Source organism: Anabas testudineus, chromosome 3 (genome assembly GCF_900324465.2).
Source record: "Anabas testudineus chromosome 3, fAnaTes1.2, whole genome shotgun sequence".
Lineage (NCBI taxonomy): Eukaryota > Metazoa > Chordata > Actinopteri > Anabantiformes > Anabantidae > Anabas > Anabas testudineus.
The window spans coordinates 20,858,687-20,873,485 of NC_046612.1; the positions used below are offsets into that span (position 1 = coordinate 20,858,687).

Genomic DNA, 14,799 nt, shown 5'->3' on the forward strand with positions numbered 1-14,799 from the left:
AGCAGGACGGTGAATAGAAAAGCCACCACGTGTTGAATGCGGTGTCACACAGAAACTGGGACTTTCTGGTTGGAAATACGCGGAGTGAGGATCACTAACAGCTCGAGTTTGGGAGATTCCGCGCTGTAACTATCGCGTTGTGCGGTGTTTGGACGCTGTATGATCAATCACGACGTGTCATTGATAAGAGTGAATAATGGCACCAGAGCCAGACCTCGTTTGATACGTTGCGCACAGCGCTGATTGCGCATAAGAGGCGAATGCGCACTTTGTCTTATTTCAGCCTCAGAAAATGAACTCACATCATTTCCACACTGACAAATATCAACTATGAAAGAGGACTTTATATGTGACTATTCACTGTTATTAAAGTCATAGAAAATAAACTATTTCAATTAAAAATAAAAGTTAATATTAGACGTCCTCCTTTTTGATCTTTAATCTATATTTAAATCAAATATAAGCTTGTAACAGTCATTTTGTCTCTGTTAAATCACAGATGTTTCCAAAATGACCACTGAGTTTCGGCTGTAAAAAATAATATTTTTCAGTGTGTAATCTAGCCAGATAAATATGATTGGTTAAAAATTATTCTCAGTCATAGTCACAAACTTTTCTCAGGCGCTGGCATTGAGTGATGTCTGTTGGGTCCCCAAACTGTGTCCGTCTGTGTCATTCAGTCCGTGATTGTTAACACTGTATCCTCACCGTCCCGAGTGAATCCCATTTAAAATGTCTCCTGCTCGGCTGGGCTGCAAATCACCCTGTTTACAATCTCACACCAACACTCACATCAATTAACTGGCCATTGATTTTCCCGACCGGGACATTACAATATTGCAGACCCCTTTTTCCTCTCCCAGCAATTCCAAGTTTGGTGCGCATAATTGCATGGTCTTTTTAACGGCACACACACGTTTTCCCCTATTAATGATCATTTGCTGTTAGATTTAGTTAGTCACAGCTCACTTTTCGATGTTGATACCTCCTCACTTTGCAAAAAAATTCAGACGCACAGGGACCTGGCAAAAAACATATATGTACAATTCCAAAAAAGATGTGTGTTCTTGGGTTGTTTTGACATAACGCACTGATAAAGCAGACCACTCAGAGCCATCACAAGTATTTGATTTTCCGCCTGCTCTTTCCTTTTTTCATGAATAAGTAAATAGTAGGGCTAGTCGAAACTAAAAGATAGCTGACACAGGAGAGGACCAGATCCATCTAGCCTGCAGCTGCTCTTTAAATATTCAGTGAAAAATAATGGCATCCGAGGCATCACCTATAGTAACATTATTATCTTCATTTCTCAAAATCAGCCCGACTGAGAGCTTCGTTTATCTTTTTCACGTAATAAATCTACTCGACTCAGGGCTCACATGAAGCTCCTGTGGGACCTCTTGCCCTTTTAAAACATCTCCACTGAAGACGCACACCAGTTAGTGCATTAATAATAATAATAATAATAATAATAACAACACTAATAATAATTTACAGGCTTCGTTTCTGGCTTTACATTTGTTGGTAACGTTATATTGCTCAGTTGTCACAGACTTTAAAAACTCGATATTTAAAATAAATAAATCAAAGACCTTCAAAGCATCGGACTTTTGATTAGGATGTGCTGCAGCCACTGGATGGCGACGGTAATAAAACACATTATTAACTGTTAAATAGATGGTGAGAAATGCAGATGACTGCACATGATTTGAGTGTGAGACATTGCATTCACTAAAAAAAAATAAATATTTAGGGAAGAAATTAAAAGCTTTATTTGTCCCTATTCAGCTGAACAGACTTGTGCCCGCTGTCTTTACCAATGATCATCCCGTTGCGCACAAAGCGTTTGGATCTTCTGTGCGCAATCAGCGAGAGAGAGAGAGAGAGACAGAGAGAGACAGAGGGAAACGGAGAGGGGTGGAGAGGGAAGGGGGGTGAGTGGCAGCATGACTGAGCAGCCCGCTGACCAATCAGATTGTCGATGGGCCGGGCTCCACATTTGTCCCAGTGCTGCACGGGCCCTCAAAGTTTGTTTATTCGCGGAGTACAGTGTGTGATGAAACGTGTTAGTAAGTAAATCCCCCTTTCTACTATCAATAATCAAATGAAACTGATTGGGACGTCGGATCACGCCGTGGGCTTTTGGGAACGAGCACCGGTGCCGTTTACGCACGGAACATGCCCGCGCGACTCTCCGTTTCAGCGCACCGGGAGCCTCGATTGAAACTCTTCAGAGAGTAGGTGTCGGTGTTCAACACAACAAGAGCTGAATTACAGCGACCTTAATGCGAGTGCGGAGGACGGACTGCAGAGTTGTAGAGAGAAGAAAGTTGGTTGGAGATCGCGGAGCTTTGAGCTGCGTGGAGAGCGCGTCCACTCAGTCCACATCCACAGCAGGAAACAAGAACAGAGAAACTGTGGCAGCTGCTTGATCAATGTGAAAGATTGAAAGATACTGTCGCAGGCATGGACTCGAGACGCTGACATTCCCCCGTAGTAGTCAAGATAAGCTTTGACTTGGCTCACAGAAGGGGTTAAACCGTATCCAAAGGGAGTTTGGAAAACCCAGCCTTTCTTCCCCATACGGATCAACTCATTGGGTGGGAGCTGAGAGAGAGACAAGAGTCCCCAGCAAATCAGGAGCTAATTGATTAAAGAGACTTCATTTGAATAGGAGGGGGGCTGGCGAGGTGCCAATCGCCTTTCAAAGAAGCCCCCGTATGATTAATCGCAGAACATTATTGATAATCATAACGGGGCACATGCGCGGTGGATGGGCTCGATTTACGTAATTTTTGAGAAGGTTTTTGGACTCATTTTTTTATTCTTTGCCTGCTGATGTGCCAGCCAGCATGTCGCGGAGGAAACAAGCGAAGCCGCAACACTTCCAATCCGACCCTCATCTGCCCTTATCGGAGCACAATGGTGAGTCCAAGTAACCGAGCGCCCGCTTTTATCCCGGCTCCGACACTTTTTCACCCATTTCAGGTGTTTTCTCGGCTCCTCGCTCGAATCTGAACGTTAAAGTGAATCGTTTGCATCGGGCTCTGTACTTTGAGGTTTTATTTGCTTCTTTGCAATTTCCAGCATCTGTGCCACTTTAAAAAAAAAAAAAACTTTATGTCGAGGGAGTTCTTACTTTATTTCACTTTAAATAAGAATTAGGAGTAACTTTGTTAGGAGTTAAAATAAAAACACTGAAGACTGTGTGATATCGGTTTAATGTACATGGAGCTGCACAGGATAAATTAATTGTAGATACCAGCGACACTTCATGGCGCCTTTCCTTCACTTTTATACTGCGTGTGTGTGTGTGTGTGTGTGTGTGTTAAAAAGTTTCACAACTTTTCAGTTTCCATTAAATCTGGTTTCGACACTAACGTGGTGAGTGGCCGCCTCGCTCTTCGCTCCTCGCTCCTCTCCGGAGCTTCCCCCCGGTGCGTCGACATGGAGCAGCCAGTCGCTCCTGCCGAGACTCGCAACTTTTTTGCTCGAGTCCCGGACCCAGATATTCGGCACTCGAGCTTTTCAGTCCAGCTTCAGAAAGTCGAACAGTGTTTTCAGTCTTTTGGAGAAATGGGTTTCAGCAAAGTCGCTGCTCGTTCGCACAGCAGGGTCAATTATTAGTGCGCCCTGGATGAAAAGAGGAAAGATTTGTCTTAACAGCGCGGATGTCAGAGCTGGAAAATATCTCTTTAGTTTGTGTTTTTGTTTTTGTTGGTTTTTATCATTGTTTATATTTTTTTATTAGCAGCGAAGATAAAGTGAAGTGTCACACACACGTACACTGTTTTATTATAAAAGAATTACAAGTAGAAAATCAACAGTGATAAAAGCAGCCTTGTTAATTCTTTCTTATTTGCTGATGTGCGCCTGCAGAGAAACGTCCCTCTGAACGTGGCCTTCTGTGAAAAATAGCACTTCGCTTTTTTCCCCCCGTACAGTGAACTAAGTCCTGTTTTAATGCTGCTGTCGTGCCTCAAACATTGAAATCAGTTTATCCGAAGTGTCATTCAGAAGTGCAGCTTTAACGCAGCTTCACAGGGCAGCAGAAGCCGGAGAAGTGAAACTGGATTAGAAATAGTTCCATGTGTGTCGAGAGGAGAGTAAAGAGGCTCCAAAAAACTTCAACCAAACTGCGGTGTCGGTGCATCGACGCTGGAATAAGATTAATAAGATTTAACGCTGTAACGTGGATTTTTGTTGAGCGTGTTTTCTGTCAAAGGGTCAAAACCCAGAAAAGAGCACTTATTTCAATATTCACTGATTTCAAGAAATGCTCCTCCATTGATTGGCGGAATATCTCTCAGATCCAATGTCGCTGCACAACATTTAGATTTACATTATTTTCCTTTGTCACAAAATGTGTTTATACAGAAAATAGGGCAAACTATAAATTAATATACATACCGATGAAATTAGAAATGATTTATGGCACAGATCAGACCTGTTGTTTAAGGCCTGTGTATTTAATATGGCAGTGTAAATATTCTAGTAGGCACGTTTCAAATGGCCTGCAGCTTCTGTGCTTCTACAGGCCATTTGAAATTCACTTGTTTCTTACAAGAATAATCCACGGATAGGAAAATATTTTCACAGGATTTGAAGAAGTTGATGATTGGTGCAAAATCCAGTGAGCTCCAGAGTTCTGCTTTGTTTCTGCAGCATTTCCCCTTTAAATCTGATAAACCTAATGAAGAGTTACTTTTGTCACCAGCCCTGGCAGACTGACTGGAGGAGGCAACGTTTTTTATTTATGTCCAAAACTGAGCCACATGTAAAAAAAATTGCTGCAAGTGTCTGGTGTGTGTAATTCTAATGGTAGAGACGTGTTGTTTTTCGGTTTGGGGGGGGGGTGTTCAGCTGAGACAGTGGCCACAGTTAATGTGCTGTGTGTCTTCTGCAGAGTTGTGGTGCCCGGAAGTGAAAACAGAAAGTCTTTGTATTTGCACTTGAATATCAGTGATGCAGAGGGCCGTAGTTACTGGGAGGTCGGAGCGAGAGCCACAGAGGGTGGGGTGTTGAGCTGTTTTAACCTTTGCCAGTGTCCCTCTGTGTGGAGGTGATGAAAGTTCAGGGCCCAGTGCGTTCCCCTCTACCTCGCCATTGACCCTGCTGATCAGAGCTGCAGGCGGCCCAGCAAGGCCTCGGCTTTTTATTTAAGCGTGCGAGCGTGAGGCCTTATCAGTGTTGTGGCCATCCCTTTTTCGCCCTATCAGAGTGGCCCCCCTAGAGGGGAGATTGGCAGGGCAGCCCCCTTTGCACTGTTGTTCCCTGCAAACACACCGTGCACTTGCTTGTCATTTTGCCAGTGTTTATGTGGTGTGAGTCTAGGTGTAGCCTGAAGGACTTGCTTTGCCTTTTTCCCTCCCCTTAAGCTTTAAGCATGTCACCGGGGCAGAGCTTCTGAGATTTGAGTCTTGTCCTGGACCACGGCAGCTTAAGTGGAACCCCATCTAGTGTTCAGTAGGATGAGTCCTGAGGGCTGGAGACGGTGTGAGCAGAACCCCTCCTGAAGTTACAAGTGTCAAGAGGCTCACAGAGACCCCCCGCGAAAAAACAATGTAGGATCTTTCAAAGCTCTCCGTCAACTTTTCCAACTAATCTTCACTTTCTTGTCTCTCATATTCACACTTTGGTCCGTCTCTTCAGGGCTCTGTCCTCTGCTCTTTGTCTCTCCTAATGCCCTGTGTACATTGTGCTTTTGGTAGAGCTTCTATGGAAGTTTTACAGACTCCATGTCCATACCAGCTTGACTTTATCTTAATTTTAATTCGCAGTTAATCCTTGCTATTTTGGGAATTAAGCCTAATGCTAGCATCTGCGCTGTTTGCTATACTAGTCTTACAAGGACAGTGGATTTGTGGACATTAATTGATTTTATTTTTATCTCTTTTTTTGTCATGATTTTTTTTGGTCATCAAGCAAAGTAAAACAGAATAACCCCGTTAAAAGGGTGAATCTGTAGCATTATGAACATTCAAGGCGTTGATGAAATATTATTTCAGACGTGTTGTTTCGCAGTAGGTGCATTATCATTAATTTCTTCTCCCACACTCCAAACTAAAATCAGAGTTGATGAAGAGGAGGCTATCGCAATGCAAATTTTTAAATCACTATTTTGTGCCGCCATTCCTCTACTGTAATTGTATAATTTAGCAGTATTTTGCTTTTGCATGTATAAAAAAGTATTATTGAAAAAAAAATCCGATTTTTTGGATTTCTGAAAATATGCATGTAAATTAATCTCATCTTTTTTTGGAAATAGTTTGAATTAAACATGCAGAGGCCCTGTATTTTATGTTTCTTTTATATTGAAATTTTGCATTAATTTAATTTGTTGTTCCATAGTTTCTGAAAAAGGACAAACATTATGTGCAGCATATTTCTTTCGTAATCTATATTAAGATATGAGCATGTACACGCAAATATAACCACATATCTAAGAAAGAAATTAATTTAATTATCTTCCAGGTTTGTTAAAAGTTTTTTCTATCTTTTAAGCCCGGCTCCGTCTTTTATCCTCACTCAGTGACATATAATTGTATTTTCTTTACACCAATTTGTGCACAGTCAGCCTTGAGAAAAGAGAAGAGGTGTTTGTTTAATCCTCACATTTCTCACACTATGAATCAAACACATTTTTTCAAAATTTGCACTCAGGGTGTATAGGTAGGCGGGTGGGTGGAAGGGGGGAGTTAACATGAAAAGTTATCATTAAAGTTGAGTCTTTCCTGGTTGCATGGTTTGGTGGTGTGAGGGCCAGGGTTTACTGTCATGGCAACTTTGCGTTATCTGATGTCTCTGAGCAGAGAAACATTGAGGGAGATAATCCCTGAATTAAACAGGATCTGCTTTGAGTCGACTGAGATGAGCAGGGCCAGGCTGTGCCGACGATCCCCGCCGCTTCCATGCTGCGCGAACAATAGGAAGGCATCCTGTCTCTCTGTGGGGCAGGACTGCAGTTCTCCGGGTTTCATTTGCAAATGAATTCTTGGCCATGATGAAAGTGTTGAGAGGCCGGAGCCACAATGAAAGGGATTCATAGAGAAATGCAATTTGTAAATCAACTTGTATGTTAAACAGCAAGATTTTAGTGTGACAAAGAGAGAAAAGAATAAGGAAAGTCTGGAGCACAGCAGCAGCACTGGGGGCAGGGTGTCGTCTTGCATTTCCACTCTCGGACTCGTGTCGTTTATTAAAATTAAAAATTAAAAAACCTGTTTTTGTGCGCATGTAAAAGGCAGCCTTTGTATTTTCGGAGTTTTATCTTGATGACAACAAATGTTGCTGTGTCTGTATTGTGTGTTCTGTGAGCTGGCATGACCAGTTTCACAGTTTTAGTAAGTTTGTCATGCATGCATTCTGATGTTCCTTCCTGGTCTTTAGTTTTGACCAAGTCATTTATTTAAACACAGAGTTTTTTTCCAGTGTTTTTCTATAGAGTCATTTACTGATGAGTGCTTTATCTGTGGTTGATAATGTTTTGGGGGTCAAAGTTTATTTCCAATTATGGTCCAGAACTTTGGAGACTTTTTTGTATGATTTTCATTTGACATTTATTTTAATGATTAATAATGATAATGTTTTTTCATATCACAGCAATTACATAAGTTACTATTTACCTTGTAACTTTTTTTTTTATTCCTCTTTTATTTTGCTTGTTGTATTTAGCGTGTGCACATAACAGTGTGGATGCCACAGGCTCTGTAGTTCATGCTTCACTGTGATTGCAGGCTGAGTGGATACAAATTAGTTTAGTGACATAGATAACCCGTCCAAGATGCCCATAGTTGGCTGAAAATGAGCAAAGTTGACAGCAAATTGAAAGTCTAATAAGTCCTTCAAATGCTTGATTTGCACTGAGTGGACAAGTCGACTTTGAAGGGCATGGAATATAGGAAATCAATGTCTGTCTATGAAATTTCATTAAGACCCAATGTCCTCACTTCACTCTATTCTATATTTTGATGGATTATCTGGAGAAAATGATTACCTGTGGTTGGTTTGATGAAACCCAAATGTACACCTTTAGAGATCACTTCTAAGCAATATTTGAGCAGCTCCCATTGATTTTGTATCCCTCTTATCATGTTTAAGAGGCCACTGCACTGAATAAGGCCTTTTCTTATTTCTGTTGGCTTATTGTTGCCTTTCAGTCGTTGTTTTTGTGAACACATCAAGCGGATAAGTGTAAAACAGATTAAGTTAAGATTAACAACAATGGAATTTGAGGTGATAAAGCTGCTTCTTCAGCTGCAAAACATTTCTAATCACTAATCCTCTGTTTCCTCTTTTTCAGGGGACGCAGAACTTTGCTCAGAAGACCCCCCCTGCAAGGAGTCAGACGCCCACATTTGCAACAGATGTTGTGCTGAGTTCTTTGAACTATCAGATCTTGAGGAACACCAGAAGAATTGCACTAAGAATCAGTTAGTTCTGATAGTGAATGAAAATCCTGCCTCCCCCACCGGAACTTTCTCGCCTGGGTCTCCTCCCCATAATCCAGATGACCAGATGAATGACACCGCTAATAACACTGATCAAACAGAGTGCAGTGACCTTTTGGAGCCTAGCACTCTTGAAAAAGACGAATCCATGGACGTAGACATTTCTGGGATGAGCAGTGGTCACGAAGAGGAAGGCAGTCATACAGAGAGTGGGAGCCCTATCAACACAGCCAGCAGCCATGGTGGCAGGAGCACCTCTGGCCCTGCAGTAGGTACTTCAGCTATATCTGCCCCTCTACCTCAGCTCAGCAACCTGACTGAACTGGGAAACTTCTCCATGATCAACAGCAATGTCATAATTGAAAATCTTCAGAGCACCAAAGTGGCTGTTGCCCAATTTTCCCAAGAGGCCCGTTCTACTGGGGGCCCCAGGGTGGCAGTGCCAGCCCTGATGGAGCAGCTTCTAGCCCTACAACAGCAACAGATACACCAGCTGCAACTTATCGAGCAGATTCGCCATCAGATACTGATACTAGCCTCCCAGTCCCCAGAAATGCAGGTTCCCCCAACCTCTGCTCCAGGCACTATGGGGCCTGCTGCCAGCCCACTGACCACACTCAGCTCACATCTCTCCCAACAGCTGGCTGCAGCCGCAGGGCTTGCGCAGAATCTGGCTAGTCAGTCAGCTAGTATTAGCAGCCTAAAGCAGCTGGCTGCAGCAGCACAGCTACCTCAGTCCAATCCAGGCAACAGCGAGACATCTCAGAGCATCAGCACACTAGGGCCATCAACAGTCAGCGCCCAGTCCTCTGACAAGAGGCCAAGTCATGTGAGTGACCTGCACTCTCAGCTCAGCAACTCCTCACTAGCTAAATCATCCACGCCAGCATGTGGAATAGGTAGCCTGTTAAGCTCTGCAGTGAATTCCCTTCTACCTCAGCCCCCACCAGGAAATCCCTTGTTCTCCAGCTCTCTGCCCAGTGTTGGCACCACAGTAGAGGACCTCAACTCTTTAGCAACTTTGGCCCAGAGGAAAGGCAAGCCGCCAAATGTCACTTCATTTGAACACAAGAGCAGCTCAGACGAAGCTTTCTTCAAGCATAAGTGCAGGTTTTGTGGCAAGGTATTTGGGAGTGACAGTGCCTTGCAAATCCACCTGCGCTCTCACACTGGTGAGAGACCATATAAATGTAATATCTGTGGCAACCGCTTCTCCACTCGTGGCAACCTGAAGGTGCATTTCCAGCGTCATAAAGAAAAATACCCACACATCCAGATGAACCCCTACCCTGTTCCTGAGCATTTAGACAACATACCAACAAGCACTGGCATTCCATATGGTATGTCTGTGCCCCCTGAGAAACCTGTCACCAGCTGGCTGGACAGCAAACCAGTTTTGCCCACTCTCACCTCCTCAGTTGGCATGCTGCTCCCACCAACCATGCCAAGCCTGCCGCATTTCATCAAAAAGGAAGATCATTCAATAGCCATAACAAGCCCTTCTGTTACTGCAAAGAGTGACTCAGGTGCTGTTGAGCCTTCAGCTAAAAGCAATGATGGAGTGTCTGAAGAGGGTGAAGGTGCAACTCTGCCTACCTCAAATGGTAAAACTGAAGAAGGCAGCCACTCCTCAGGCTTCATGACAAATGTGAGCTCTGTTTCAGAGAGTACTGCAGAATACACAACATCCAACAGCCCGCCCATGATGACCAACCCACTCATGCCTCTTATGTCTGATCAGTTTAAGGCTAAGTTCCCCTTTGGAGGCATATTGGATCCTCTCCAGGGGTCAGAGACCTCAAAGTTACAGCAGCTTGTGGAGAACATTGACAGGAAGGTGACAGACCCAAATGAATGTGTCATCTGTCACCGGGTGCTGAGCTGCCAAAGTGCGCTGAAAATGCACTATCGTACTCACACTGGGGAAAGGCCCTTCAAGTGTAAAATTTGTGGCAGGGCATTTACCACCAAGGGAAATCTTAAGACCCACTACAGCGTTCACAGGGCCATGCCTCCTCTTAGAGTCCAACACTCCTGTCCTATCTGTCAGAAGAAGTTTACCAACGCTGTGGTTTTACAGCAGCATATTCGCATGCACATGGGTGGGCAGATCCCTAACACCCCTCTGCCAGAGAGTTACCCAGAGTCTATGGCCTCAGACACTGGCTCATTTGAGGAGAGAAACTTTGATGATCTTGACAACTTCTCTGATGATAACATTGAAGGAATGGAGGAGGGCCCAGATAGCAGTGTGCCAGACACACCCCGATCAGCCGATGCCTCCCATGACAGTCCGTGTAATTCCCCTCTTCCCACTGATATGATTAACCTAGATGCACGAGAGAAAAATGGCCAAGAGATTGTCCACAACTATGAAACAGAAGATCTACAAGCCGACCAAATGAAGGCTACAGCAAATGGCATAGTTGAGGGGGACTGCCTCACCAATGACTCCTCATCACTGGGAGGGGATGTTGAAAGCCAAAGCACTGGGAGTCCAGCTGTGTCCGAATCTACCTCCTCCATGCAGGCGCCATCCCCCACTAGCATGCAGCCACAACTACGTAAATCCCCTAGCCTTGAAGAAAGGCAGCAGAGGGCCTTATCCTTGGAGCACACCGGTGCAAGCCTCTTGCACTGTCACCCCTCCAATATTGGAGCACTAGACCTGACATCTGTCAATTCTTCAAAAGAGCCCCTGGGCATGATATTCCCTTTCCGTGAGCGTAGCATCATCAAGAACACATCCTGTGACATCTGTGGGAAGACCTTTGCTTGTCAGAGTGCCTTGGACATTCACTATCGAAGCCATACCAAAGAACGACCATTTATTTGCACGGCTTGTAACAGGGGTTTTTCCACCAAGGGCAACCTCAAACAGCACATGCTAACCCATCAAATGCGAGACCTGCCGTCACAGCTCTTTGAGCCATCAAACACCAGCCTCTCCTCCAGTCCAACCCCTTCCCTTCTCTCTGTAGGCTCTCTTAACAAACCTGAGGTCAACGGCTTCCTGCATGGCCTCCACCCGGAGACCAAGGACATGCCCCCTGGATTGATAACGTCATCTGCCTCTACTTCTCCAGTGCTTTCTGCTGCTCCACCACGCAGGACGCCCAAGCAACACTTCTGCAACACCTGTAGGAAGTGTTTCTCCTCCTGCAGTGCTCTACAGATTCACGAGAGAACCCACACAGGGGAAAAACCCTTTGCCTGCAGTATCTGTGGTCGAGCTTTCACCACCAAGGGAAACCTCAAGGTAAATGTAGAAGCATCAAGAAAACATTTTTATTTCCTAAATGTTTGTGAAAAAGGAGTCTCTGAGCTGCTATTGAATTTTATACTGCATGGCAGTGTGCTTAGTGGAAAGGTTGAATCACGCAACTAATATGATTATTGTGTTGAAACTCCGTCGTTGGATCAAATAAGAATGATTCGATGAGTTCAGAATTAATTATGAGCCATCATTGTGAGCTAAGTTAGTCAGTAGTTTTCCAAAACAGATTCTGTGAAAATATGTGACAGCCCTAACTCATTAAGGAAAAGATCTGCTCAATGATTTACAGAAACTTGTGAAAATTATGTTGATTAAATATTAAATTACGTCAGTTATTTTTAAGCAAGTCGACCCTTAATCCTATTGAGGAATTTGGGATACATGTTAAATTTTAATTTTGAAAGGTTGTAGTAAATCAGGCCCCGGCTGAGGGTTGATATTAGGCTTACACAAAGTTTTTTTTTATCTGTTGTTTAGTTACTGTTGCTCCACTTCTAGCAAACAAAGAAAAGTCTGAGCATTTTTGTACTAGTTTGTACATAAAGCAACATCAAATATAATTATAAGAATTTATCTTTCAATGACTATGACAGAGAAAAATGTCTTTGCCATGAAAGGACAACAGGGACATGGATGGACAGAAACTGACATTTGCACAGTGTTATTTTACCCAAGCCCTGCGTTCCCTTTGTGAGATGAGCAGATTAAGGTTTAGATTAAGCAGAACGTACCATTCTTGCCAAAATAAGATGTTTACACCATCCCACAGCATAGACGACTAACTGGTCTGCTGCACTCAGGGTGTGAAGCTATTTTAATTTGGAGTTGAGCATTATTATTATTTTTTCCATTGCATCATCTCATGTGCAGCTCTCGTGGCCAAGTTTGTAAACATCACTAATTTTCATCCCTCTCATTGCTCTGTCTCTCTCCTCCCTCCCTTTTATTCTCTTTCGCTCTCCTCCCTGGCTCTGTAGGTTCACATGGGCACACACATGTGGAACAGCGCTCCCGCCAGACGTGGCCGCAGGCTCTCTGTGGATGGGCCAATGGCCTTCCTGGGTACCAACCCAGTCAAGTTTCCTGAGATCTTCCAGAAGGATATGGCATCAAGGACAAGCAATGGAGACCCGGCCAGTTTCTGGAACCAGTATGCTGCAGCCTTCTCAAACGGCCTGGCAATGAAGACAAATGAAATCTCAGTCATCCAGAATGGAGGCATCCCGCCAATGTCAGGTGGTGTGGGAAATGGGGGTAGCTCTCCCATTGGTGGCCTGACAGGCAGCCTAGACAAGCTACACAGCATGGAGCCCAACGCTGCTCTAGCTGGTCTGGAGAAGATGGCCAACACAGAGAACGGGGCCCATTTCCGCTTCACGCGCTTCATAGAGGACAATAAAGAAATAGTCACCAGTTAGAGTGTTTGTCTTCGGTTGCACACAGACACACGGAGATGCTGAAAAGCATACTGTACACATATGTAGACACAAACAGAGGAAGAGGAAGAAAGAGAACAAGACAGGGACAAAATCAACTGAACTGCTTTGCTCGCCATTGACTCTTTACGAACATGAGTGTGAAGACAAGTTGCTTTTTTTGTACAATGTACATGTTATAGTTTTAAGGAGCTTATTTATTAGTGATTATAACCTTGCTTGAAACCAAGTGGAAGCATTAACAGTTAGGTTTTTGTTTGTTTTGAAGACAGAATGGGTATGTATGGGTGCTTAAAATGTGCTTTTGAAACTTAGAAAATCTGGGTAGATAACCTTACCTTGGCATTAAGTTATTTTCTGTCTGTAGTAGCTATAACCGAACTGTCGATGTTCATGTGATGCATAGCCCTGTAATAAGCAAACAGACTTGCTGTAAATAATGTACACTGATCTTCTGTAGATGGTCTAACATCTGTGTATTCTCTCCCCTCATCAAAACGAAACAATGAAATTCAGGCAAGGAACTAAATGATTGTGTAGTTCCTTTATTTCCAGTTCTTATTTACATGTATTTTATTTAAGGAAGACAAAACTTTGAAGTTTGCTACATTTCAAGTGTTTCTTTAGTGTTAACTTGTTTTGTTTTTTTCTGTGTATTGTACTTTCAACTTTTTGTTTACTTCCATATTTTCTCTCTCTCTGTGTTTTTTTTTTTTTTTCCTTCCGTTGCTCGTATTTCGGTGTTGTCGAAACCACAACAGTTGTTAAGAGGGGAACATTCAGTCTGGTCTACTTCCTGGTTTTTGGAACTGAGAGATCCAATCAAATGAGCAGGATTTTCCTTCTGTTTCTCAGCTGGATTTCCAAGTCGCTGCTATGTCCCAGCATCCTCACTGACATCAAGTGCAAAGTTATGTGTTGAAGCTTCTGTAAATACGTTCAGATGTGGAAATACAAACTCCCTCATAAGAAAATGTAAATATAGCTCACACGCGAGAAACCCACCATGGCCAGGGGACAAAATTATAGTGTTTTTATAAATATAAATATCTATTGGGTTTGACAACCTTCGGACTGTTACATGCACTTTCTTGGAAAGTTGGAAGATCTTTATGGGTCCAGTTTCTCTACACTTTAATACCTACTAACAACTAAGATACTGTAATTCTTTACTCTAATACTCAAATACATCAGTTTTCCAAAAGAAGCGTTGTGTGTTTGTGTCGTTTTATTCCCTCATTTTCTGATAAAAATCATTTATAATATGTTGACAGTTTTTCTTCAAAATAAAATTAAATGAAGAGCGAGACTTGGATGCTGTTACTAATGCTTTGAGCTTTTCTGCTCTTTCATTTCAAACTAGTTTGAACCTCATCATTTCCGTTGCCAGTCCGGGAAATCTCCAATTAACCGCAAAACCTTGGAGTCAACTTGTTTCCGTCCGTTTTACGCGGAAATAAAACGCGTCCCTATTAAAATATCTGATGCACGTTACAAATACATATAAATACAATAAAACAACCTGGGCAGAGGAAAAGTCCTTTTTCCCGGATCAGATAATAAAGCAGACCCGCATCATTTGAGTCTTTTTGAAGATTTGTTTTCCTTTCATTAAGAAGAGTCGATCTAAATCAGT

General features: G+C 43.2%; 1 protein-coding gene across 2 annotated transcripts; it reads left to right on the forward strand.

Moving 5' to 3' along the window:
• The first annotated feature begins 2,027 nt into the window (after positions 1 to 2,027).
• sall1a (spalt-like transcription factor 1a) lies at positions 2,028 to 14,434 on the forward strand. Of its 2 annotated transcripts, none has more exons than XM_026378181.1 (3): positions 2,028 to 2,925; positions 8,303 to 11,709; positions 12,705 to 14,433. In XM_026378181.1, exons 1-3 carry the CDS (start codon positions 2,853 to 2,855, stop codon positions 13,143 to 13,145), a joined length of 3,921 nt encoding a protein of 1,306 aa, XP_026233966.1. In that variant the 5' UTR covers positions 2,028 to 2,852; the 3' UTR covers positions 13,146 to 14,433. The 2 variants fall into 2 exon arrangements, with proteins under 2 accessions (XP_026233966.1, XP_026233967.1); XM_026378182.1 differs by lacking the exon at positions 2,028 to 2,925 and adding an exon at positions 5,355 to 5,564 and having other exon boundaries at positions 12,705 to 14,434.
• Positions 14,435 to 14,799: the final 365 nt, after the last annotated feature.

What these genes read in the sequence shown, in the direction of transcription:
- sall1a (XM_026378181.1), top strand. Translation starts at nt 2,853, where the DNA reads ATGTCGCGGAGGAAACAAGCGAAGCCGCAACACTTCCAATCCGACCCT. An exon ending in GCCCTTATCGGAGCACAATG is followed by an intron (nt 2,926 to 8,302) that starts GTGAGTCCAAGT and finishes CCTCTTTTTCAG; the next exon opens with GGGACGCAGAACTTTGCTCA. An exon ending in CCACCAAGGGAAACCTCAAG is followed by an intron (nt 11,710 to 12,704) that starts GTAAATGTAGAA and finishes CTGGCTCTGTAG; the next exon opens with GTTCACATGGGCACACACAT.